This window comes from Chaetodon auriga, chromosome 1 (assembly GCF_051107435.1).
Source record: "Chaetodon auriga isolate fChaAug3 chromosome 1, fChaAug3.hap1, whole genome shotgun sequence".
NCBI lineage: Eukaryota > Metazoa > Chordata > Actinopteri > Chaetodontiformes > Chaetodontidae > Chaetodon > Chaetodon auriga.
This window is the reverse complement of record NC_135074.1, coordinates 30,652,751-30,679,865: the sequence shown is the minus strand read 5'-3', so window position 1 is coordinate 30,679,865 and position 27,115 is coordinate 30,652,751. Positions and strand designations below refer to the sequence as shown.

Genomic DNA, 27,115 nt, shown 5'->3' with positions numbered 1-27,115 from the left:
ACATGGCCCAGAAAACCACTGATCACATGGGCCGAGCAGCCATGTAATATTAACCAGGAGACTAAAGGCTGTAAAATCTTCCACCTCTTGCTCACACACACACACACACACACACACAGAGTCAGACGCTGCAGGGATTGCTGGTGTTTGTCTGTACACATTTGTACCCATATGTGAGTGTGTGAACGCCTGCGGCACATTCGATGAGAGGAACACCTCTCAAAATAAAGCTTTCTGTGGAGAGTCACTTTCTGCTGGCGCTCAAATTCCGCCTAATTTTAGTTTTTGCAGGGGAAACAATGAGAGCGCGCTGAGCTGGGAGACGAGTCCCAGCGCTGCCGAGTGATGACTCACTTCAGTCAAACAAACAGCAGAGAGATGGAGGAAGAGGAGGAAGGAGAAGCCACAGGAATGATCTGTTCATGAGGGCTGGGCATCCGCTCCATGTCAGCCGCCAGTTGGGGGATGAAGTCGGAGAATATTTGGCTCCATAAGCGCCTAAAATCGTGTCGTCGTGACAGAAGCGTCTAGTTGTCGGTTAATAAATGGTCCGGCCGACACTTCTGTTTGTTTCCAGCAGCCTGGAGCACACGAGCTGAGCGCCTCCCGCTCAGTCACGACGGCTGCTTCGCTTCTTTTCATTTGCCTCCAGCCACTTCTCACCTCCCCCGGCCCGCCGTGCGCTTCTGAGGAGCATCACCTCACCTGTCCACGTTCTCCAATCAGCCCTCTCTGCTGACACACCTGCCTCTTATTAAGCAGTCAGTCCTCCAGTAACCAGCTCAGAGGCCCTTTCCCTTCGCAGGATTGTTGTGTTTGTGCATGTGATGTCCAGCCGTCTGTCCTGGTTTCTACCTGCTCATACCTGCTGGTACCTGCCTACCTGGATGCGTTGGTTTGTTTGGACTGGCTGACAGTTTGATTGGTTTAGTCCTTTTTCTTTGGCCTGCCTCCCATCGCCTCATAAACACATCTGTGACTCTCTCTCTTCGTCTTCTCCTCCCCCTTCTCCTCATCGTCTTTGTCTTTTATTTTAGTTGGCTGAATTTTAGACTAAAGTAAAGGGTAACACGATAATGAGGTTCACCATTAGTCATTCTGTAAAATAGAAAAAATGCTGCCAGCAGCAAAAAGTGCTGAAGCTGCACCAAAAAATAATCACTTTCACTCCTCCAGTTGGCCCAGTTGCCTTACTTCCCACCAAAGGATACCTGCTAACAAGCAAGTTGTGTGCAAAGGAAATGAACAAAATGCTGAATGCATGCAATAAATCTTAAATTCTGAAGGTCTGTGTGTAGGGATCAGCCATCAGCTTGAGTGTGAGGCTGCAGTCGTGGAATGGGGAGGTGGCGTGGAACATGATTTCTTTGAAACGGCTTCTGGATGAACCGCCGTGAGGCCCCGTAACAGATGACTGAGTGCTTCTTCTTGTCCTTCTTGTGGGATCTGCTGTGTTTAAGGTTTCCCAGCTGCTCCTGAAGGCATCTCTGCAACCAGATCGTCTTTCAAAATCATGATAAAAGCAATAACCTGACAGATTCCTTATTAAATCTTTACAAGGTGGTCAGTTTGCTGTGTGTGGATCTATGGAGGACAAATGGTGACAAAAATCCGCAACTACACCACAGAAGGGCTATGATTAATTTCTCCATGAATCAATCAGCTGTTCAGTCTATAAAATGTAAAAAAAAAAAAAAAAGGTAAAAAAACAATCAGTATTTCCCAAAGCCTAAAATGACCCAAAGATGTTCAGTTTACTGTCACAGAGGAGCGAAGAAACATGAAAATGCTGACAATTAAGAAGCTGGAATTAGAGAAATTCGACTTTTTTTTGCCAATTAATTTAATAGTTGACAACTAATGGATTGATCGTTGCAGCTCTGAAGCACAGGCAGCTGCATATGAAACCAGCATCAGTCAGATTGAGGCGGGCTGACGGCGCGTGTGCTCGCGGCTGCTCGCGCTTCCTCACGGTCGTGTCTATAACCTGCAGGTGTGACTATGAGTCAGTGTGATGCCTGGAATGAAAGAGACATTTTTGGAAATGTGACAGAAAACCGTGAAAAAGCACACACTGAATTTACAGTTTTGAGGCACTTGTATTGTACTTGAGTATTTATGTTTTATGCTGTTTTATACTTCTGCTCCAGTCCTTAGTTACTAGTTACTGCTAGTTACTTTTCAGAGTAAGATTTCGCATAGAAATAAAACATAAGCTTAGACAACAGTGAATTGTTAGAAATGAAACCAGCGGTTCTTCATCTGATGGTTCCACAGTGTGGAGTTGAGGCCCCTCATCGTGTGTCAGACGTCCATGAGCTGTTGTGACGTTTTCATTGTAAACTGCTCGGTTGGTTTCATTTATACAGCTATAAAATAACTGTCAGATAATATATTTAATTATATTTCTTTGGTCTTGAATTTATCATCTTATAACCTCCCAGACTGTGAACAGTAAATCAAGAATTTAACCCATAAACGTGGCTGGAAACCACTGGGCTAAACGAGCTAAATGTGAAGTACTGGAAAGTAGCTCCACTGGAGCAGCTACATGGTCAAACTGCTGGTTACACACTGATGCATCAGCATTAATTTAATTCTATAATATATATCAGTCATGGGGGCATTTGTCTGCAGAACAAAGAGCTGTTTGTGCTCTGTGTCCACAGTTAAAGACACAGAACATGCGTGGACTGATCCTGTCATCAGTTTTAAAATGAATTATGAAGCATTTATCCATCAGAACAAAGAACTAATGAATCTTCCACCGAGGAGCTGAAATGAAGCCATGATCCAAACGGTGCTGTGCATCTCTGGGTGGTGATGGAGGAGCACTGCCTCCTCCTGGTGGAAATATAAAATCACACCTTTATTGTTGCTTCTTTTTTTTTATTGAGGAAAGTTTTTGATCGTTGTACAAATAAACACAGTCATTGAGTAGAAATCAGAAATAAACAAATATTCAGAAGAAGAAAGAAATCCCAAAATTAGAAACAAACAAACAATGACAGAACATTTTCGCTCAAGTTGTCCTGATTATATTAATTATTGTTGCCAGACAGTTTAGATGATTTGACATCTGTAGTTCATTGTTTAGTTCAGATTAGAATTTTCATCCAAAACACTTTTTACTTTTGTACTTTTACTTCACTTAACTATGAATGCAAGTAAACGATCACAAGGATTCTTCATCACATCACATTTAGCCTAAGATTTAACTGTTCCATCATTGTTTCTCTATTTCTGTATCTTCCCAGTAAAACCACAGTCATTTAAAAACCAACAGAAAAGTGATTTAATCAGATTATGAGTAGTTAAAAACAGTGTCTGACTTCAAAGAGATATGGTACCATTGACCTCCATCAGGTGTCCCTGCAGTCTCGTTGTCCTCCAGCTGCAGCCCCGTTAAAACAAGCCTCTGATCCACTAACTCTGGCACAACAATACATTTCTCAACGTTTTCCTTCATGAGTTTCTGACAAGCTGCACACATGATACGCTGACAGTCTGGACTTTGGAGTTGCAGCTGCTAAATGCTAACAAGATAATCACCTTGCAAGATAATACTTTGAGACTGTCGGAGTGGACACTTAATAAGATTGAATGAAACAGAAACAGAAGCGAACCTGAAGTGTGACAGAGCTCCATATCAAATATGTACAAGTAAGCAGCACATTAATATATTCAAAACGAGCTTCTGTTGCTTTGAAGCAATGTTATTGGCTCACAGCAGATCTTCGGTGTAATCACGACAAGCTGAGACTTGAAGTACCTGGAGGTCGACCCGTTCCTTCTGCCATCAGTTTCCTGGTTGGGAAAAAAAACATAATTAGATTCTGTTTTATAGATGCAATCTCAGATATACAACATTTCAACTCAAGTTTTTCCTTGTTCCACTGTGCTGCTGTTCCTTCAGTCAGCAGTGGGATGCACTGGTTGTGTAAACAGCGTAACTTAAAGCATTAATTCTTCACTCACAGCATTTGTACAGCCTGTTGACGCGGGCAATGTCGTTGGCGCTCATGTAGGTGGCCTTTCCGAAGTCAAGGTCTGGATTGCTCTTGGCGAGGATGGTTGGTTGTCCGTTTTTGGAGAAGGCGTATCTTGAGGAGGACACAAATGCATTATTTGTGGTGTGTAGATACACAAACAAGCACAGGCACACACACACCGCACTGACAGTGAAAGCATTCTTGCCTCTTCGGCTAAGTAGTCTTTGTTAGTTATTTTGGATTTTCTTTGTCTTGAAGTCAATGATGACATAAAAACACACTGTGCGTTCAAAAACATACATGTGCGCACTCACACAAACACTCACTTGCTGTAGTGCATGACAGAGTTGAAGTCGTAGGGAGTGCCCAAGTTGTTAGTCTCCACCTTCTTAAAGTTTGATTCTCTTCCTGCACAGGAGGAGAGAAAAGACCAACACATTTATTTTCTCAGTGTCAAATCAATGCTGGACTAAAGGTGTTAAGGGGCAGTACACAGACCATATTTTAATTAGCAGTCGACTCTTAGCCTTGTCTATTTTGACTAATCTGGGACTCTTTGAGCTATGAGCCTCCATTGTTCTCATCATCGTATAACACGTGAAACCAGAACAGTGAAACAAAGGTTTTTGTGGGTGAGCTCACCGACAATAATGTTCTGGGTGAGGATGTTGACGTATGAGTCTCTGTCGGAGCGGACCTGCTCGTGGTGGAAGCCCAGAGCGTGGAGAACCTCGTGCTGCACCGTTCCTGTGTACAAACAGCCGTTGCTCCTCAGGGAGACCCACTGTCTTCCTCTCTGACGGCCCAGGTAGGACCAACACCTGACACGCAGAGACGCACACACACTCCATTGGTGATGCATTCCTAGTCTGTGGTGTTGCTCTGCACACCTCAGAAGTTAACTGTCCAAATGTAGCCCAGTGGTTTAGGTGTGTGTGTGTGTGTGTGTGTGTGTGTGTGTGTGTGTGTGTGTGTGTGTGTGTGTGTGTGTGTGCGCGCTCCTACCCAGATCCACTAAAGAAGGAGAGGTAACTCCAATGCGACCATCTCCTCCAGACAAAGCGAATGCAGGTGTGTCTGTGGAAGGTCACCAGAGACCTAATGATGATGTTACGCTGTGCCCGGGCTGCAGAGACAAAGAGCAAGTAGCTGAGGAGTGTCCTCCATAAACAGTCTTAGCTTTAAGCTTTTAAGGTCCTGGAGGTCATGACTATGAATGGATGCACAATATGCAAATCTCTTCCACTATGATGAAACTTTGGTATTTCTAACTGAGCCAACCAACGCTGACATTGACTGGACTGGTTTTTAGGGTTAAAGGTTAAGTTGCTGTAACTTACTGTATCTTCTGGAGATAGTAACAGGCACGTAGACGTAGCGCCCAGTTTTAGGCCACTTGCAGCCTGTGGCGGTGCAGGGGACTGCATTCTTGCCACTGCTTTGCATAATGTCACCGTGCATCAGCCCCTTTGCTGCAGAACAACAAATAAACAGACATCAATATAAATCTTGAAACCAGGAATCAAGAGTTTTACATGCCTGATGGGCATGAGCTGTGCTTTATTTTCTTTTTCATTTATTTATTTTTTTTCCAATTGCTTGTTCGGTCAACTGTCCAAAATCCAAAGATATTCAATTCTTATTTAGAATAGATGATATGAAAGTGTCTTACATATGCCTTCATTAGCTTTTGCAATGATATCAGAGGTGTCCAAAGACTCATCTGGAAGCAGAGAAAACAGAACAGAAACAAAGTGCAGCTGTTTAATATGATTCACATGTCAGATGTGCATTGAGAGGAACAGAAATGATATAATTTTACTTCAATATTTGGATAATTCTTGATATTCAGCTCACCTGTATCAGCTCCATCATCGGTGGCAGCCTGTAAGACAAAAAGTCAAAATTGAACATTGTAATTATTTGTTATTCTGCTGTTTTTTATCCATATCAGTGAAAGGACAGTTCTCAATTTTAAAGACTCATAAAATCCGCTGAAAACCAGCAATTAAAAGTGCATGTTTGACATCATAATCCCAGTGTTCAAAGACTCAGACTTACCGGCGTGACAGCCATCAATGAGAGGAGGACGAGGAGGAGGAAAGCTGGAGTCATCATGATGATTGTCTCCCCAGTTGAGCTTCAAATCTGAAAATCCTATCAAAATCTGAACAGCGCTGAAATGGCAAGATGAGACCAAAGCGCTCTGTGGAGTTCACCTGTTGCACCTGGACTCTGATGCTTGATGCAGCAGGTGCTCAGCTCTTACTCTTTATAGGCGGCCCACAAGGGGCGTGTCCAAGGATTCACCAATATCTGATGAGCTCAGCAGTCAGTCATATATTTTGCTTGTATAATCTACTGAGGCAGAATAACTGGAAATGATTTTCCAAGAAGGAAATCACATTAAAGTCAAGACATTCATTTGTGGAGGAAGTATTCAGGTCCTTCATCTTATCTATCTTATCAAGTTTCAATATGACGCAACAGCAGAAATACTCATTATGCTGATTATTCGCCCTGTGAATGTTTTATTTTTCTATTGAAATTTTGCATTTAACTGTGGAAGCTGGTTGAGGTAAAGCAAAATTTTATTTCTGTTGGGTAGTGTAATCAATACGAGAGCACCGTACTGATAAGTTTGTATGTAAAATAAATGTGTTAACTAGTAATTATAAAAAGCATATTTTCTCTGAATTTCAGTCTAATAGAAGAATAAAGTTACATTACGTGAAAATACTAAAATACGGCACTCACAGTAGTTGCATTTCACCACTGATGATATCAGATATATACAACACACTCCCAACTCATCACATATGGATGCTTGGTCTGCATCATTTTTTAAGGCCTTGGAACCCCTTTCATATAATTTTCAGTGTGCATGTTGAAGTTGTCTATAGAAACGATCAAACCCAAGAAACAGGTGAAGGCACTCCAGAGGCTCCGTGGAGAGTGGCACACAGTGATGGTGCTCAGTCCACAGGCATCAATGCATGGGAAGATCATCAGGGAAGAACAAGATATGACAATACCTGCAGCCAGAGAATCATAGACGAGGAAAATTCCACAATCAGCTGGCGGGTTCCAGGCTGCAGGTCGGTGGGGGAAAGGAAGTGGTCTTCACTGAACACAGGACTCAAGTCATGGTACAAGGGAGGAATGGCAGAGGTCTGCAGGGGATGGTGTTAATACCCAACTCAGTAGCAGCCATTTGATCTCCAAAGCCCTCATCAGCACTGCAAACAGTGAGTGCAGGCAGGGTGACGGACTGGACTCTCCAGAAGAGGGTGCTGTTTAGCAAACTCTGCAGAGATCGATCATGTCAGCGATACTCTGGGAGCCTTGATGGAGGGACAGAAGCCTCCTGGCCCAGACAAGTGCAACTCCACAGCAGCAGCCCATCAGGTAAGAGACCTTGGCTCTTTCACTGGCATATGTAAGGGGTTGTTGCTGAAAAACATACAAGCACCAGACTGAAAAGGCTCCTAGAATCAGCATCACAGGAGACTGGAGTAGGGACAAATGGCTTCAATCAAACTGGGCACCTTTTCATAAAAGTTGTTGATTAATTGTATTTTTGTTTGTGTAAATGTCGATGCTGGTTTGGTCATAGAGTGAACATGCCCCCCCTGGCAATAGCTGCATAATTTGAAAAAAAAAAAAAAAAAAAAAAGATCAAAAGTTTAATGGTGTAGTATAATTTTCCAACAGATATGTGAAGAATTGAGTAAAACACTGTAATCAATGGTAGTTTTTAGCAGCATGTGTTGTAGCAGAAGTGTAATAGTTCATTTACTTAAAAGTACAAGAGCAATGGAGAAATGGAGAAGAGGCACATATAAGGTCAAGATGGTGATGCTGTGCAAGGCTGACACTGCGCAGCAAATGTCAAAAATCAAGAGATCATATGAGCAAATGTCTGCATCATGCAGCTTCGGTACTTTCCATGATTCTGCAGGTGTCTCTGCTGCCAGTGTTAGCTGATCCTAACCGGTTTTTGCCAGCATTGTCTGTAACCTTACATAGCCCTGTGTGTCCTTATATAACCTTACTGTATTCAATCTATGTTACGTATCTATCATTAATCATGAAAGGATAACAATGTTATCAATCACACCATGATTTGTTATGTCTTAATGAATGCTGATTTCTGGTGATTATTGTGATTATACTTACTTTTTAAAAAATAGAGCCTATGACAATCAGAAGCTAATGGTGAAATTTCAAGGGAATAAGAAGAATAAAAGTACCTACAAGCCTAGGCTAGCGGCCAAAAGATAACGTACTGGTGTATAAAAAATAGAAGAATCAGAAAAAGAGAAGATGCCCCAAGGGTGGGGGTGACCTTGAGCAAACTGTATAAAAGACAAGCACTGACTCTTGTAAGTTGGAGAGACTTGGAGAACTTCACTGGAGTTACATCTTGTGTGTCTCTGAGTGTTTTCCCCTTTATTGTCGACAATAAAGTTGCTTCTCGGACTTCGACTCCTGCAGCCTCTTTTTGAGCATTTTTCTCGGACAACTGAATTTGATTTGCAACAATGGCAGAAAAACAGCAGTATGAACATTTAAGCTGTCTTCGTCATGGGCGTGGCTTCCCTCTGCTGCGGCAGTGATCTGTGAGTGACTGACCGGCTGGCTAACTAGCTACCCCCGCAGGCGCTAATGGAGCTTCTCAACTCTTCAAATGTTGGAGCACGCTTTTGGTTCTTCATCAATTTTCTTTAAACTGTCAATATTTAAAATGTAAACAATTGATTTTCCACCACGTAGTGAATATAGTGATGAAACAGCAAAAAGAAATTGTAAAGAAAAAAACTTTGTTGTTAGCTCAACGGGCGGCACGGTGGCGCAGCAGGTAGTGCGCGTGCCTCACAGCAAGAAGGTTGCTGGTTCGAACCCTGGGTCGGGCAGGGCCTTTCTGTGTGAAGTTTGCATGTTCTTCCCGTGCCTGTGTGGGTTCTCTCACTTCCTCCCACAGACCAAAAACATGCTCGTTAGGTTAATTGGTCTCCCAATTGTCCATAGTGTGTGAGTTGTCTGTCTGTGTGTCTGTATATGTAGCCCTGCGATCGGCTGGCGACCGGTTCAGGGTGTACCCCGCCTCTCGCCCATTGCTAGCTGGGATAGGCTCCAGCCCCCCGCAACCCCGAAATGGGATGCGCAGGTAAAGAAGATGAATGAATGTTAGCTCAACTGGTTGTTGTGACCACGCCTGCGCTTTGCATTGTGGGACACTGTAGTCCTGGAGATTTTGCTTTTGTTTGCAGACTACGTGCCACATGTTGGTCAAATCACAGCTCCAACATGATTTTGAATTGACGAACTGAGTTGGCAACAGGAAATGACACATTGCTTCCATACAAACATGGTTAAACACAGCAGATTCTCTTCAGCTCAGTACCTGTGATTGGTGATGACAGCGCCTGTTTTGCAGCACTACATCACCCAAATAAGGCTGTTTGGATTTCTGTTATTGGTTTTACAACTTTTCGTTTTATTGGCCCCAAATGTCAGAAGAATGCAGTTTGACAAGGTATAACTTCTTCTTTTTGGCAAACAAAAGCATTACATTTCAAACATTATATATGTTATATATTATATTTTCCTTATTTTTCTGTAAGTTTGTTTCAAAGCAAAGGGTCAACATTTCAATATTTTTCTACATTTTTAGATTTCAATAAGGTCAAACGAAAAACAGAAACCTTCTGTGGGGCTAAAATGATTCTCAGGCATCGAGGTGATGGTCATGGTTTGGAAACTTGAAAACATTTCACCTGTCACCCAGTTGGCTTCTTGAGTTGTGATGGGACAATGAGGGAGTCATTGTCAAGGTCAACAGAACACAAGCATTAAAAGTAGATAACGCCCAGCTTCATCAGCCCAAACTCCTGCAAACTTGTTCACCAGGAAACACATTCGTGTGTTTCTTGCACAATTTTGGACAACGCCGACATTCAGGTTCGTCCCTCTGACACAAATATTCACTTGAAGTCACTCATCACTCATGTTAGTTTGCTTGTTACAGGAAAGTTTTCCAGTCTGAGTTGCAAACAGGTCAGGTTGGTCAGCACATAAACAGACTTCAGGGAAGCTTTAGAGCTGTACCAAACAAGTGCAGTGATTCAGAAGGAGGCGCGAAGGAATGTGGCTGTGCGGAGCTGCATGATGCTGCACGTGTGACTTTCAGTGCTACAGCAGAAGTTACCCACACACACACAATAAATCAGAAGATTTATTTATTTAATGGTCCCTTTTTAGTTTAATTTGATTTCTTAGGGATGTGTTCTTGTAGAGACAACTATGCTATATGCATATGTGTATATACAAACTGTAGCGAAAAGAGAAAAGTGATCAAATACTTGCGTTGATATGCATCTCACAGCTTAATTTTGGACGAAAGAAAAGAGAAAATAGAGTGCAGAGTGCAGATAGGGTTAATTTTGTGACGTATTTCCTGGACAGAAATATGAACTGGTGAAGAGAATAGATAACCAGAAGGATAATCAATGAAATGATTGATGTTACAGTTTTCAGTTGCACTTCTCTAATTCTATGAGCACAACCATATGTGTTTGAGAAAATGTGTTTTTTTTCTCTCTTGGATGTGGATGACTTGACTTTAAGATGAGAAGAGGCAGACACACAAGATTATTTGCTCTTCAAAAAATTAAATACAATTTTAAATATCCTCTTTTTGGTAATTACAGTTTTGATAAAGGAACAAAGGAACAAGTCACAAAGCATGCTACTGAATTTAATTTAATTTCACTTTGACTGTAAAATAACAGGCCAAATCCAACAATGTAAGGATGTGAAAATAGTTGGAAAATGTTCAATATGGTCGTTTGGTTGTGTGGAAATTAGGTAGAAATACTCTTTTCAGTGACGGATGCTGGACGTTGTTGATAAGCCGCTGACGTGTAACAACATTAGTGTAATTGGAGCTTAGTGTTGAAGTCACTGCTCAACAAACCATTAACAAATGGATTTTAATCACGGATCTGTGTTTTGTCAGCTAGTCACGATTGTCCGAGTCTTTCAGGAAATTTTGCGGTATGATACGACACCTTCTTGTCAACTCCACCCAGACTTCAATTCTTTTCTCAACGGCTGGATCAGTTCCTGGTTCATTCTTTTCGGGAAGTAATGTTGCAGCTACAATTAGCACGCACAATGCAGAACAACAACATGAACAACTTCCCACCTGATGACTGCATATTCATCAGGAAGCATACCAAGCTAAATGACTGAGAGGAGAACATCAAGATCCTGCAAGGATAGTATCTACAGCCAATCATATGTTGAGTCAGAAACTAGATCACGTGTTTCCACTGTTTCCTGTTCGGACCTTTCATCCATTGTCTCTGAAGCACACACTTCCACGACCATCCCAGTTATGAATCCAGCCCCTGAGATCACCAAGGTTCATCACCTCCATATGAAGGAGCTGTTCCTTAAACTGAGTTATCTACCAGGCATCTACCACCATCCACAGCATTCAGCCATCCTGCTTTACTGTCTGAATTTGCTCCCTGCAGATGTTTAGAAACACTGTAGCTCATATGCGTCCCTCCTTTAGGCCATGTGATAGAATTCCAACAATATTCCTAAAATCCATCTTTCCTGTCCTGAGAGCAACCAATGATATTCTTATGCATGCAGACAAAGCTGAATACTCAACTCTCATCCCACTAGACTTGATTGCTTCCTCTGATGCCATCGATCACACCATTTCACTTGATAGTTTGCATGACTGCGTACAGATTTAAAATGGTTTCATTCCAATTTGACGAACAGGCATTTTAATGTCTCAATCATGTGTCCTCCTCGGCTCTCCTGCTGTGTGGTGTCCCACAGGAGTCTGTCCTTGGACCAGTTCTTTTTTCACTGTGTATGCTTCCAGTGTCGTATCACTGTTACGCCGATGACACACTGATCTGTTTCTCTGCTCAATAAGCTGAATCACCTGTCTTCTTTCCATGATAGCTTAGCTGCACCAAAGACTGGATGTCTCTCCTTGTCCTCCACCTGAACCCTGACAAAATTCTTTTTAATCTGTCCTGATAACTTTTTCTCTGCAGCTGATCAGCTTATTGGTCCATTTCACTCAAGTATCAAATCTACCTCCAACAATCTTGGTGTCATCTTTGATCAGCGTTTGACTTTTGACCAGTGTGTCACTAAACTTGTTCAGTCCTGTTTTCATTACTTTTAAGGCTCTGCATGAGCTCGCCTCCAGTTACATTTCCGATCTCCTTGTCCTATATTGCCCCCCCCCCGGCCCCCCAACTCCAAAACAACAGGTAATCATGCTTTCGCCATTTTAGCCTCAGCTCTCTGGAATCATCTTCCCCATCGATCTGATTTGCTGACTGCTTCAAGCAAAGTTCATTTTTATAGGAAACTTAGAACATTTTTGTCCTCTAAAAATGAAAAACTGTTTTAAATTCCTCTTCTTGGTAATGACAGCTCTGATAAAGTACCTACCTAGTTATTACCTAGTTAACCTAGTTATTACAGTTTGCATCAGGAAGCATACCAAGCTTAATGTAAGACAGTCGTTCTAATTCAACTTTCACTGAACTTCATTAGTGAGGTTCAACACTGATGTTGGATGATCAGGTCTGGCTCACAGTCACGTTCCAGTTCATTCCACTGATTGGAGGAGGTTGAGGTCAGGACTCTGTACTGGCCAGTCAAGCTGTTCTGCACCAAACTGGGGAAACGGTTTCTTTTGCGGAGCTGGCTTTGGTTTGGGGGCACTGCCATGTTGAAATGGGAAAGGGTCAAACACAGACTGTTGCCACAATGTTGGAAACACAATGTTGTCTTAAATATCTTTGTGTGCTGTCGGATTAAAGTTTCCTTTCTTTTGAAGTAATTCAGTAGGTAAATTTATAAACCTATGGGAAGCTTCAAGCTTCAAGCTTCAAGCCCAAACCATCATTGTCCAGTGTGTGTTTTGTTCTTTGTTGATCTGAGTTTTAAACTATGATGTCGAAGAAGGATCAAGTGTCTGATGTTTTCACTTTTGAGCAGAAGTTCTTTGAAAAGCTTCTTGAGTTTCTTTTCACTCAGTTTTGATGTTTTTGGCTCAGCAGATTACAACAGTGACTCAAACATAAAATGAAACCATGAAGTGTGTGAACACCTGTGTGTGTGTGTGTGTGTGTGTGTGTGTGTGTGTGTGTGTGTGAGGAAACAAGCGTGCGCTTACGTTTGTTTGTGTAAGTTGTATGGAATGTTGCACAGCGTACAGCAGATTTCAGTGCCAGTCATTCCTAATTGCTGCCTGGTTGGCTGCCAGCTGACTGAAATCCAGTTTTCAGCTATTGTCCAGTTGCTGGAAGTCCCTCCTCCTGCGGCATGTCTACTGTTAACACGCCCATTGATTCAGTGTTGTCACAGACAGACGATGGTGTGATGCTCACAGTCAACTACAGAATCATGTTTTTGTTATTTAGGCCGTAGTTTGGACTGACTTACAGTAGCTGCAGGACCTTCAGTGATGTTTGTCCCCCGCTTAGTCGTCAATATTGATGGTTTGATGTCCAGTTATCCACATCCACAGCATTCAGCCATCCTGCTTTCCTGTCTGAATTTGCTCCCTGCAGCTTCTTATAAACACTGTAGCTCATATGCATCCCTCCTTTAGGCCATGTAATAGAATTCCTACAAAAAAATCCTAAAATCCATCTTTCCAGTCTTAGTTCCCAGCTTACTTGTTATTTTCAACCACTCCCTCACATCAGGGTCTGTCCCTGACTATTTTAAAATCACCAGTGTTCAGCCAGTTCTTAAAAACCTTCTCTCTGCCGAGCTCAGTTGAGGAATTACAGACCAATCCCCATATCCAAAATCCTTGAAAACTCTGTCACCTTCCAACTCCTGAAAGTCATAAAATCTTTGACAAATTCCAATCCGGCTTTCGTCACAAGCATAGTCCTGAGAGTGTTTAACTGAGAGCAACCAATGATATTCTTATGCATGCAGACAAAGCTGAATACTCAACTCTCATCCCACTAGACTTGATCGCTTCCTCTGACGCCATCGATCACACCATTTCACTTGATAGTTTGCATGACTGCGTACAGATTTAAAATGGTTTCATTCCAATTTGACGAACAGACATTTTAATGTCTCAATCATGTGTCCTCCGCGGCTCTCCTGCTGTGTGGTGTCCCACAGGAGTCTGTCCTTGGACCAGTTCTTTTTTCACTGTGTATGCTTCCAGTGTCGTATCACTGTTATGCCGATGACACACTGATCTGTTTCTCTGCTCAATAAGCTGAATCACCTGTCTTCTTTCCATGATAGCTTAGCTGCACCAAAGACTGGATGTCTCTCCTTGTCCTCCACCTGAACCCTGAAAAAACAGAAATTCTTTTATAATCTGTCCTGATAACTTTTTCTCTGCAGCTGATCAGCTTATTGGTCCATTTCACTCAAGTATCAAATCTACCTCCAACAATCTTGGTATCATCTTTGATCAGCGTTTGACTTTTGACCAGTGTGTCACTAAACTTGTTCGGTCCTGTTTTCATCACTTTTAAGGCTCTGCGTGAGCTTGCAGTTACATTTCCGATCTCCTTGTCCTATATTGGACTTCTCAACCACTCCGATTCCTCTGGTCTCAGCTTTTTATTCGACCCTCCTCCAACTCCAAAGCAACAGGTTATCATGCCTTTGCCATTTTAACCTCAACTCTCTGGAATCATCTTCCCCATCGATCTGATTTGCTGACTGTTTCAAGCAAAGTTCATTTTTATAGCAAACCTTTTTTGTAGATCTCCATTCTGCCCCTTTTTGGTTGTCTGGTCTGTCTTTCATTGTGCTATTTGTTTTCCAACTAAGAATATTTTTGTCCTCTAAAAGTGAAATACTGTTTTGAATTCCTCTTCTTGGTAATGACAGTTCTGATAAAGTAACACAGAATTTCAGTTTGACTAAATAACAGATCAAATCCAATAATGTATGGATGTGAAAATAGTTCAATATGGTCATTTGACTCTGTGGAAAGCAGGTATAAATAAGCTGGAATAAAGTTGATGAGCTGCTGATGTGTAAAGGGAGCTGTTGGTAACAACATTAGTGTAACCAGAGCTTAATGTTGAACTCAGTGCTCAACGGACCATCGACAAATGGATCTTAATCTGTGTTTTGTCAGTTACTCAGAATTGTCTAAGTCTTTCAGGAGGTTTTACTGTAAAATACATCTTCTTATAAACTGCCCGGTCTTGAATTCTTTGTTCAATTCCTGTATCTGTTCCTGGTTCTTTCTTACAAAGAATAATATTGTAGCGGCTACAGTTAACATACACAAAGAGGAATAACAGGATGAACCTAGTCATTACATTTGCATCAGGAAGCATACCAAGCTAAATGAATGAGAGGACATCTTGAGATCACAAAGTGGAAAAATATGTCTCATGTTTGATCCACTCTGTCCAGTTTACCATGAGCATCTTGCGCTCATTGTTTGACTGAAGTCCACAAGTCAACTTTCCGCTGGCTGGTTCCACTTAGTAGGAGCCAAACAGGTTTTTGTTACCAGGAAGAGGACTGAAATTGGGTCCCCATTTTCTGGTGAGACGGAGGATATTTAAAACACAGACTGTCCAAAGTAGAAAAACATCAGTACAAGTTCTTTGTTCAAATTCTTAAGAGTTTTACTTTTTCTGACCAGCAACCTCTGTGGATATTATGAATATTATATAATATTATTATCTTGCTACAAAACATCTTGCAGGTCCAACGCAGGAAGCCACAGTTTTTGTCCCCTCTCCTGCCAGCATTCAAGGATGGTTTCCCCGAACTAGAGGTGTGTAAAGGGAGCTGTTGGTAACAACATTAGTGTAACCAGAGCTTAATGTTGAACCCATTGGTCAACGGACCATCGACAAATGGACCTTAATCTGTGTTTTGTCAGTTACTCAGAATTGTCCACTTCTTTCAGGAAGTTTTACTGTAAAATACGTCTTCTTATAAACTGCACAGTCTTCAGTTCTTTACTCAAGTGTTGTATGAGTTCCTGGTTCATTCTTTCAAAGGAAAATTGATGAAGCGTCCACAATTAGCATGCAGAGAGAGGTAAAACAAGACAAACAGTGTCCCACCTAGTTACTGTTGATGCATCAGGAAGCAAACCAGGCTTTATGACTGAGAGGAGAAGATAAGGTCATTCAAGGGTAGCTTTTAGTACCAATCAAATGAGACAAGGTGAGAAATTATGTAATGTATTTGACACGTGTTTGATCGACTCTGCACAGTTTACTTTGAGGAGCTTGCACCCATTGTTTATCATTGTCATTGTTCCACGGGCTGGTTCCCGTTAGTAGGAACTAAACAGGTTTTTACTGTGGCACTGGTGCCCGGGTGAGACGGGTTGGTATTTAAAACAGAGACCATCCAAAGTAGACAAACAGCAGTCAGTTTCTTGGAACTAACCTAAAAAGACCAGGAAATGTGCTCACAGAACCGAACCAGATCCGTCTATTATTCGGAAGCTGGGACTGAACCCACGCAGAGGGTCGACAGGGTTGGGACACATGAACATTGCATCCATATGTGAGAGTTGACAATGGGCATTAATCTGACTTTGTAACTGCCTCCACTGTTCTGGTTTCAGGTTTTCCACCAGGACCAGGCGGAAGACCCTGGAAGAACTCACTGGACGGCTGGTCCTGACTCACAGAGGCTGTGGCAAAATCTACTTGGTTGAAAAGTTGGATTCAAGGGAGCAAAATAATCTAAATGAACAATAAAGAGTCGTTCTAATTCAACTTTCACTGAACTTCATTAGTGAGGTTCAACACCGATGTTGGATGATCAGGTCTGGCTCACGGTCACGTCCCAGTTCATTCCACTGATTGGAGGAGGTTGAGGTCAGGACTCTGTACTGGCCAGTCAAGCTGTTCTGCACCAAACTGGGGAAACGGTTTCTTTTGCGGAGCTGGCTTTGGCTTGGGGGCACTGCCATGTTGAAATGGGAAAGGGTCAAACACAGACTGTTGCCACAATGTTGGAAACACAATGTTGTCTTAAATATCTTTGTGTGCTGTCGGATTAAAGTTTCCTTTCTTTTGAAGTAATTCAGTAGGTAAATTTATAAACCTATGGGAAGCTTCAAGCTTCAAGCCCAAACCATCATTGTCCAGTGTGTGTTTTGTTCTTTGTTGATCTGAGTTTTAAACTATGATGTCGAAGAAGGATCAAGTGTCTGATGTTTTCACTTTTGAGCAGAAGTTCCTTGAAAAGCTTCTTGAGTTTCTTGTCACTCAGTTTTGATGTTTTTGGCTCAGCAGATTACAACAGTGACTCAAACATAAAATGAAACCATGAAGTGTGTGAACACCTGTGTGTGTGTGTGTGTGTGTGTGTGTGTGTGTGTGTGTGTGTGTGTGTGTGTGGAAACAAGCGTGGGCTTACGTTGTGTGAGTTGTATGGAATGTTGCATAGCGTACAGCAGATTTCAGTGCCAGTCATTCTTAATTGTTGTCCGGTTGGCTGCCAGCTGGCTGAAATCCAGTTTTCAGCTATTGTCCAGTTGCTGGAAGTCCCTCCTCCTGCGGCATGTCTACTGTTAACACGCCCATTGATTCAGCTGAAAAGTGTTGTCACACACAGACGATGGTGTGATGCTCACAGTCAACTACAGAATCATGTTTTTGTTATTTAGGCTGTAGTTTGGACTGACTTACAGTAGCTGCAGGACCTTCAGTGATGTTTGTCCCCTGATTGGTTGTCAATAGTTACTATTAACATATTTAGCAGCATAAACCCTGAAATTGCTCTCACATTTCACCTTAATGGCTTTGAAGTTCAGTGCATCATTTTAGACACACTTGCCCATATTTTAGCAATGTTATTATTATCAATATATTTCCAAATAACAGTATTTATTTACTGAGCGAGGATCACTTTTTTGTCATTTATGCTGTGTTGACAGTGGGGGTTGGCGATATGACCTAACTGGGATACTAAAACATTGTTCTGCCTCTTTTTACTGAAGAGTTTTGAGGGCTGAGAACCTGTTAGGCTGAGGGAACAAGAACAAAAAGGTACACTCAAATACTAATGCTTTTGTGAATATGAGAAAGGAATGTGAGAAATTAAAGGCGAATTAAGTCAGATTATTGTTTTTCCTGTTTATAAATGGATATTATCTGCGACACTGTAAAACCTGCCAGTTTGCAGCAGTGCACACGCAGACGAGCTGGGTCATCCGTGTCCATGTGAAGCACCTGGTGCATGTAATTTCTTTGCTGTAAAGTACTTTGAGCTGCGTTTCTTGTTTGAAAGGTGTTGTTCTAATAAAGTTTATTGTTATTATGTCCAGAGTCGGCATCCAGGCAGGAAACATCACTGGAGACCCATCACACCCTGAGCACCACCTGTTCCTACCTCCCTCCTCTGGTGGGCGCTGCAGAGCTCTGCACACCGAAACAACCGCCCACAGGACCAGTTTCTTCCCACAGACCGTCACACTGGTGAACAATTTCATGAGTCATACAGGATCAATTATGCACTTATTTCCATTATAGACAACGTTTTTACAGTTTAAAATGCAGAGTTTTTAACATGTAGATACCATCACACACTGTCATTGTCAATATAAAACCTGCGTGCTGCGCGTCATTATATAGTGTGTAGACTATTACAGTACAGACTGTTATCTTACTCATTGGTGATTTTTATTTAGACACTTTCAATAAAGTTATGACTTCATAGAAATGGCTGTATACCATGCAGCACACACACACATTCACACATACACACTTACATTCATTTCCTGGGTTACCCGAACCATAACCAAAACCACTACTTTTCTAATCTTAACCTCAGTCTTCATCCTAAAATTTCATGATTTACAGTTTGGGGACCTTAATTTTGTCCCCATAAGGAAGCAGAGTCCCCACAATGTGACTGTGTAAACACATTTATGCTCATGCAAGGTGAGTAATATATGGTACACACACACACACACACACACACACACACACACACACACACACACACACATCATCCCATACACTATCGAAAAAATAAGCCTGTCCTGCTCTCTGCTGGTCTTTATAGTGTACAGCACTTGACATTAGTTAAAGGGAAAATCCACCCTAAAAAAGAATTTACATCAGACCAATGACTTTGGACACACTGAAGTCGACATCTACAAACACAGACAGCTGTTATGGAAAAGATAAATCATAGAGGAGAGCAGAACATTAATATTAAAATAACATATTACACTGAATTGGGATTCTTTGTACAGTTCTTTGAGACAGGCCTTTATAAATTAAACATTCTGTGTGCTCGGATCTTTAATTCTTATCATTTCTGAATGAACTGTCTGTGCATGCATACATTTATAAACTTACATCAAGGGGAACACCTCGAGCAGAGATAGTGTAACTGATTACTTATTTTTGTTTGTATTGCCTTCAATAAAACAAAACACACATTAAATTTAACTGAGTGATTACAGAAAATATTAGATTTAAACAAATATCCTCTGCACAAACATGAAATTACTAAACACTATGTTCACATTTAAGCAAATTCAGGGAAGTGTGCAACATAACTTAAAGTCTGCACAAATATTTTAGAACAATTTCAGAATAAGAAAAATATCAATAAAAGTCTAAATGGGTATGTAGTACCGTAGTGTACGCTCTCGTGTTGCCTTTCCCTCACAGAGCTAAGTTGAGAGGGAATTACATGACATACAGTACACACATGCAGCTTTTACAGCCAAAACGAAAACTTGTAACTACACCTGTTACAAGATACTTTAACAAACAATACAAATAACTTTTAAAATACGTAAAAATGCAACATACAATAAACTGTATGAACCAAAATCAATATGAAGTTGAATAATGAAGGCCTATATTTAATCACTCAGAGAAAAAGGAGCCAGCAGTTTTCTGTATTTTATTTAATCTTTATTTATTTTAGACAGTCTCAATGAGATTATGATCAGTTCTCCAAGAGAACAACAACATTCACAAGAAGACAATCAGCAAACACCACAACTGCACAATAAACAAAAAAATCATCATAACAGTTACAAGAATCCAAAGTAGGAAGCCTGAAAGCAGTTCTGCTGACGTTAGTGTGAACAGAACGGATATCTGAGGTGAAGCAGTTACTGGATCGTGTACTTTAGACTTAAGTTAGATAGTATTTGTATGAGTATGTGAGACTAATCTAAGTGCTATTTAAAGGTTGAGTTGCAGGATAGTGAGAGTCACCGGTCACCTTCTGGCCTTTGAAACCAGTCTGTGATGAAGGAGACTATATTGCTGAATGGATTTGTAAAAAAAGGCCTGTTGATCTCAAACTACAAAAACATGATTTATAGTATCAGGTTACATGGATTTTTTTGCTCTATTCAAATTACATTTTAGGCTTGCAAAGACAAAAAAAACAGCTTCATGTACTGACTGTTTTCATTCTTAGTTGCTGGTAGTATTCAGTATCTTGAGCTTACTTGGCATTGTTGCATGAGTAGTTCCCTGCAGACAGTTAGCTCATTCACAGAAAGCTGCAAGCCATGTAGCTGTGCAGTCTGATTTCACTTCTTTTGACCAGCTCAGGTTTGTTGGTGTAAGTCCACGTTGAATTTCAGCCACGGAGTCGGCATTTACTAATTACACTGCTGCTTTTATTATCAGTGTCTTTACTAAAGAGTGACTGTATAAAAGATCATTTGTCCTGAGATTTCTCTTGAGCTCACTTGGCATTGGCATTACACAAGAGACAACACTCAATCTTCCATCTGTGACAGACAAACCGAGGATGATGACCATCGAGAGTCGGTCGCAAACTCATTCAACCGTCCAAAGCCAAACGCAGGGTAGAGGGGTTCAGTGAAGGTGGAGTGGAAGGTGTAGAGGTGGATCCGTTTCATTGAGGAGGCTGTGGAGGGAAGACAGTAGAAGGACACAGTACCAGCAGGCCAGTCCAGATACACTGCGACCCTGTCGGAGTCAGACGGCGGCAGTGCATCCATGTTAATTGGCGTGTTATTGTGCCAGGGGGTGTAACCCTGCGCAGAGCAGATCAGACTCCACGACTGATCGTTCCATCCAAGACAGCAGTCATCGCCGTCTCCTCTCCTCTTGATTCCCCTGTATGTCACTCCGATATTAACCCTTCCTTTCCACTGTACTTCCCAGTAACAGCGTCCAGTCAGTCCTTCGCGACACAGCAGCTGTTTCCAGCTGTCAAACCTCTCTGGATGATCAGGATACGGCTGCTTCTCTCTCACCACCGTCACTCGTCTGTTGCCGTCAGACAGGCAGAGGTTTCTGTCTGCTGTGTTTGGGTCCAGTGACAGCTGACACAAATCTGATGGGGGAAACAAAACACACATTTCCTTTCTTAATTCTCTTGGAAAGAAACAATTTGTAGTACAAAACCTTAAATCATGAGATCAGTGACTTCAGAAACGTTAACTTACACCTGAGGGTTGATGCTTTCAGTCGACACTCTCCACAATGATCAATCCTGTAGAGGAGGCAGAAATTGTGAATGACAAAGAGAAATGAATATGTGTACTGTATCTGTACAGTTATAAAATCTACTCTACCTGAGAGTTTCCAGTTTCCAACGTGGGTCATTCAGTCCAGCAGACAGCAGCTTTACTCCTGACTCTCCCGGATGGTTGTAGCTCAGGTCCAGCTCTCTCAGATGGGAGGGGTTGGAGTTCAGAGCAGAGGCCAGGAAAGTACAGCCTTTCTCTGTGACCAGACAGCCCGACAGCCTGCAAACACAACGTTTCACGTTGGACTGATGTCGTTAATTTGATTATTTTGAGCTACATCAACTGCTAAATTAAGAGGTTGGTCTTCAGTCACAGCTCAGTTTTTGCCATGACAGTCAGGTACAACATCTGCACGAATGCGGATCCTGCACCATCTGCCTGTCGATTCCATTGTCCTTCTTCAACTAACATTTAGCAAACCTTGGCTGTCCGCAATATATGGGACAAAATATCAGAGATAAAGTCGATCAGTTGAATGTTCGGCTCAGTTGGTTTTAGCACAGCAAGCCAAAAGGAGAGGAAACAATAAAAAATCATCCTGTGCTACGTATTGATACCCTGATTGTTTTAAGAACAAACAGAAAGCAGAAACTTTATTGATAATACAAACGTGAATGAATAATAATGGTTACGAATCTATTTAAATGTTAATGTATTTAACAGATACTGGCCTGAGTATCTCCAGTCTACAGTGTGGACTCCTGAGTCCAGCTGAGAGCAGCATTGCTCCTGTATCATGCAGGTCATTGTGACTCAGGTCCAGCTCTCTCAGACTGGAGGTCTTTGAAGTGAGAACAGAGACCAGAGCTTCACAGCTTCTCCACGAGAGGTCACAGCAACTCAACCTGAGGAGGAAAAAGATTGTGTGTGTTTCTTTGTTCTCTGCCATAGATATTATTGTATATAACACATTTTATGTTTCCGTGTATCTGTACACCTACAGCGATGTTTTGGATGCTTTGACCACTGGCAGCAGTGACAGAAGTCCTTCCTCTGAAGCAGAGAATTTCTTCAGGTCAAACTTGTCCAGATCTTTTTGTGATGACAGTAAAATGAAGACGAGCGCTGACCACTGAGAGGGCGAGAGTTTGTTGTCAAAGAAGCTTCCTGACCTCACGTACTGTTGGATCTCCTCCACTAGAGAATGGTCATTCAGCTCATTCAGGCAGTGGAACAAATTGATGCTTCTCTCTGGAGAAGGATTGTCCCTGATCTTCATCTTGATGTGCTGCACTAGCATCTCTTTGGCCTGTGGCGTACTTCCTGTCTGTGTCAACAGGCCTCGTAGGAGAGTCTGATTGGTCTCCAGTGAAAGGCCCAGAAGGAAGCGGACAAACAGGTCCAGGTGTCCATTTGGACTCTGTAAAGCTTTGTCCACTGCGTTCTGGTACAGGTGTTTAAAGTTAGGTTTATGCTGTAATGGCACAGGCCATACTGAGGTTCTTCTCAGCAGATCAACACCAGTGTTGATGAAGGTCAAGAAGACATAAAGAGCAGCAAGAAACTCTTGAATGCTCAGATGAACAAAGCAAAAGACCTTGTCGTGGTTCAGTCCACGCTCATCTTTGAGGATCTCTGTGAATAGTCCTGAGTAGACTGAAGCAGCTTTTATGTCAACACCACACTTGTTCAGGTCTGCTTCATAGAAGATCAGGTTTCCTTTCTCCAGCTGCTCAAAGGCCAGTTTTCCCAGACTGACAATGGTCTTCTTGGTCTCTGTGTTCCAGACTGGATCTGTCACTGCACTGCTGTGATACTTTACATTCCCCTGTTGGGTCTGAACCACCAGGAAGTGGATGTACATCTCAGTCAGGCTCTTGGGAAACTCTCCTCTCTCTTTGGTTTTCAGCTCATGCTGCAGAACCGCAGCAGTGATCCAGCAGAAGACTGGGATGTGGCACATGATGTAGAGGCTTCGTGATCCCTCGATGTGGGAGATGATTCTGCTGGCCTCCTCCTCACTTCTGAATCTCTTCCTGAAGTACTCCTCCTTCTGTTCATCAGTGAACCCTCTGACCTCTGTCACCATGTCAATGCATTCCGGAGGGATCTGATTGGCTGCTGCAGGCCGTGTGGTTATCCAGAGGTGCGCAGACGGAAGCAGCTTCCCCCTGATGAGGTTCGTCAGCAGCACTTCGATTGAAGTCGGCTGTGTAACGTCAGTCAGGATCTCATTGTTGTAGAAGTCCAAATGAAGTCGACACTCGTCCAGACCGTCAAATATGAACGCAACCTGGAACTCTTCAAACCTGCAGATTCCTGCTTCTTTGGTTTCTGAAAAGAAGTGATGAAGAAGTTCCACCAAGCTGTACTTTTTCTCCTTGAGCAAATTGAGCTCTCGGAATGTGAATGGAAAGATAAAGTGTATGTTGTGGTTGTCTTTGGCTTCAGCCCAGTCCAGGATGAACTTCTGCGTTAAGACTGTTTTCCCAATGCCAGCCACTCCCTTTGTCACCAGCGTTCTGACTGGTTTACTTCTGTCAGGTGAAGGTTTAAAGAGCTCCTCACATCTGATCGTGGTTTCTGAGCTTGCCAGTTTTCGTGATGCTGCTTCAATCTGTCGGACCTCATGCTGATTATTGACTTCTCTACTGTCTCCCTCTGTGAGGTAGAGCTCCATGTAGACCCGATTCAGAAGCGTTGGGTTTCCTGCTTTGGCAATCCCCTCAAACAAGCACTGAAACTTCTTCTTTAGGTTAGACTTTAGTTTGCGTTGGCAAATCGCCGCAGCGGTTTCTGAGGAAATGAACAGATAATGTCAGTCAATGGAAGCTGGGGTATGAAATGAGAACACCTGTTGACGAATGCATACATTTCTGCTAATCACAAACGCATGTTGAATACCTTAATTTGAAATAATGTTTCTTAATGAAAACTTGTCTATTCAAGTATTCAACCCCATGCTACAACGTCATATTTTGAACAAATTATTCATATGTAACTTGATATTTCCAGATAGAGTGTGCACTTCTTAAAAGCCTCTTACTGCTCTGCAGAGAGTCAGCCAGCTGCTCCTGCTTTATTCTCCTCAGGAAGTTCACTGTGATCTTCAGAAATGCGTCTCTGCTGCCGCTTCTCTGCTCTTCTTCACCACCCTCGACTTCATCGTCTTCTGTCAGCGTCTCTGAGCGTTCTGGATATTCTGAACTCAGAACTTTCTTGAACTTATTCAGCTCGTTCTTCACGAAAGTCATGATGTTCTCTTCAAGCAGCTAGAAAAGTGTATTAACAAAGAACGTCACATCCATCCCACTCAAATTCTCAAATTCTCATAGAAATCGCAGCATTTATTTCCATGAACACACAAACAAATTCCAAAATTCAGTATTTGCACCATGTGAAGTAAAACGTTGGACATTTACGTACCGTGAATATGGGGTCCAGGTCCGTTTGAGGCTTCTGGGCAGGCCGAGCACTGAGAACCTCTGACCTTTTCCTGTGAGCTCCACACCTAGAAAACAGGAAAACAAACACAAACTATCACAATTAGTGCTAATATTACACAATATCCACTGAGAATTCTACGCTTGGCCCTTTAGTCTTGAACTCAGGAGACATGTCTTTAGACTGGTCACCCCTCATGGACACTCAGCTGAGAACAGCTGGATCTGGTCTCTCCTGCTTCACTGGGCTTCAACACAACAGGAACACTCAACATTCAAGTTCCAGGTTATGAGCTGAACTTCAGGAAGTGTCATATAAAGATACAAAGTATAAAAACTATTATTCATGCTGCCTGATGTAGCGGACTATTTCTTGCCAGACAACCAGCAGAGACCACAGGAAGTTACAGCTCCCAGTTAACCTTCAGGTTAGGAGTTGAACTTTCACACTAACGCTGGCTTCAAATCTCTAAATCACCGAGTGCCGATCAGTGAAGTCACACAATAGCAAAGTCATGTGTATTGAATTCTTACATTCGCTCATCAGAGATGCCTCCATCCTTGAACTCAATAGGCTCAGACATAGAGCGGTCACTCCTCATGGACACACAGGTGGGTACAGGTGAGTCTGCTCTCTCCTGCTTCACTTGACTATAACGCAACATCAACATGCAACATTCAATTCAAAGACCCCTCCAGACATGGTTTATGGCACATATACAAACCTCTGCTTTAATTAATGATTAATGAAAGGAGAGGACGATCGAACAACACACACAAAGTCAAGACAAGTAATATCAATTCTGCTGTACTACGTGAAACTACACACAGCACAGACATCACAATTCGATAAATTCTTACATTTGCTTATCAGACCTGCCTCCATCCTCGAAGTTAATGGGCTCATACATAGAGCAGTCACAGCTCATGGACACACAGGTGAGTACAGGTGAGTCTGCTCTCTGCTCCGCGAGGCTTCAACACAACATGAACGGTAGAAGCTGATTTTAGAGATGAGCTCTGAGCTGGTGAGCAGTCATCAACAGTCAGAGAGATGTGCGTCTTACCTCGTGGCTCTGCTCTGGCTGCCATGTTTCTCGGACAGAGGGACTTCAGAGACCCCGTCCTCTCTCTCCTCGGACACATCCATAGTGCAGTGTGCGCCTTTACAGAGACAGGCTGGGCTGATTTGTCACAGCGAGGGCTCCATTAACGGCCTCAAAGGGTCGATCAGCAGTGTGTCGCAGATAGTCATGCTGCTAATTTGTATTTCTCACCTGTCAAACTCGCATCCAGCTCAGATTAAAACACGGTGCAAAAAGCAGGAAAGCAGAAAAATCTCTTTAGTCTCTATCTATTCCCGAGGGTTACTGTGAGTCTGATTTACGTTTATTACATCCTCCTCGCTTCAGCTCCACATGAAAACCAGTCCAACCTGTAGCAGAGGACAAACAAGTGCTTGGAAATTCATATCACATGTTCCACTGCGTCTTCAGGCGGGTAAATTACCGTGTTATTATACACATGTGTAGTGTTGTGCTTACGTGGACATTTCACTGACTTACCCTGAAACATTAAGCGTAACTGTTGCCTGACACACCAAACTTTGACCTGGTCTCACAGGCCATGAAAATCTATAAGCAACGGGGTCCTTCATGAAGACACACATTAAACAGTTGGCTTCATGTGAGGCAGGCTCAGCTGGCCAAAGGTGATGTCACATATTTCTGTTTAGGTCATCAAGCAGATCAGGTTTGAAAACGTTGAAGTCTTCATGATTATTAAGGTTGCTTATCTCCCCAAACTCCAATTATCGCTTATTTAGAACATTTGATTTCACAGAGAAATTCTTAAAAGCACGTTTTAAGGGGCCTAACACCAACTCAACTTTAACACCAAAAAAAAGGGGGATTACTATAAAGGGGATTAACAAAACATTACTTCACTTCCTCTTATGAATTCATTTCATTTCCAAAAATAGCAACTGGTTCTTCAGGAATGCTGACCATCACACACCTGGTGACGACAATAATCACCTGTTTAATAAGTGATCTGTTCTTACTGCTGTAAAATCACTTAATAACAAATGTACATGTTTAGAATTATTACCATTTCTCAGCAGGGTTACATTTAGACTGGCAGTCCTTCTCCTATCAGTGACATTCTGTGATTATATCGTGTTTTAT

The 27,115-nt window shown here is 42.2% G+C and overlaps 2 protein-coding genes across 2 annotated transcripts; both read right to left on the bottom strand.

The window, feature by feature from the left end:
* Positions 1-2,959: 2,959 nt before the first annotated feature.
* On the bottom strand, positions 2,960-6,217 carry LOC143322838 (high choriolytic enzyme 1-like). The gene is made up of 9 exons (XM_076734217.1): positions 6,054-6,217; positions 5,850-5,877; positions 5,665-5,715; positions 5,333-5,464; positions 4,998-5,118; positions 4,635-4,813; positions 4,319-4,400; positions 3,979-4,103; positions 2,960-3,807 (listed from the first exon to the last, which is right to left on the bottom strand). Coding segments are annotated over exons 1-9 (777 nt in total). The 5' UTR covers positions 6,111-6,217; the 3' UTR covers positions 2,960-3,805.
* Positions 6,218-20,155: 13,938 nt separating this feature from the next.
* Positions 20,156-26,316, bottom strand: LOC143322868 (protein NLRC3-like). The gene is made up of 10 exons (XM_076734279.1): positions 25,997-26,316; positions 25,791-25,904; positions 25,464-25,580; positions 24,913-24,997; positions 24,533-24,758; positions 22,488-24,282; positions 22,218-22,391; positions 21,592-21,765; positions 21,463-21,509; positions 20,156-21,350 (listed from the first exon to the last, which is right to left on the bottom strand). The coding sequence occupies exons 1-10, from the start codon at positions 26,077-26,079 to the stop codon at positions 20,767-20,769; spliced, it is 3,399 nt and encodes a 1,132-aa protein (XP_076590394.1). The 5' UTR covers positions 26,080-26,316; the 3' UTR covers positions 20,156-20,766.
* Positions 26,317-27,115: the final 799 nt, after the last annotated feature.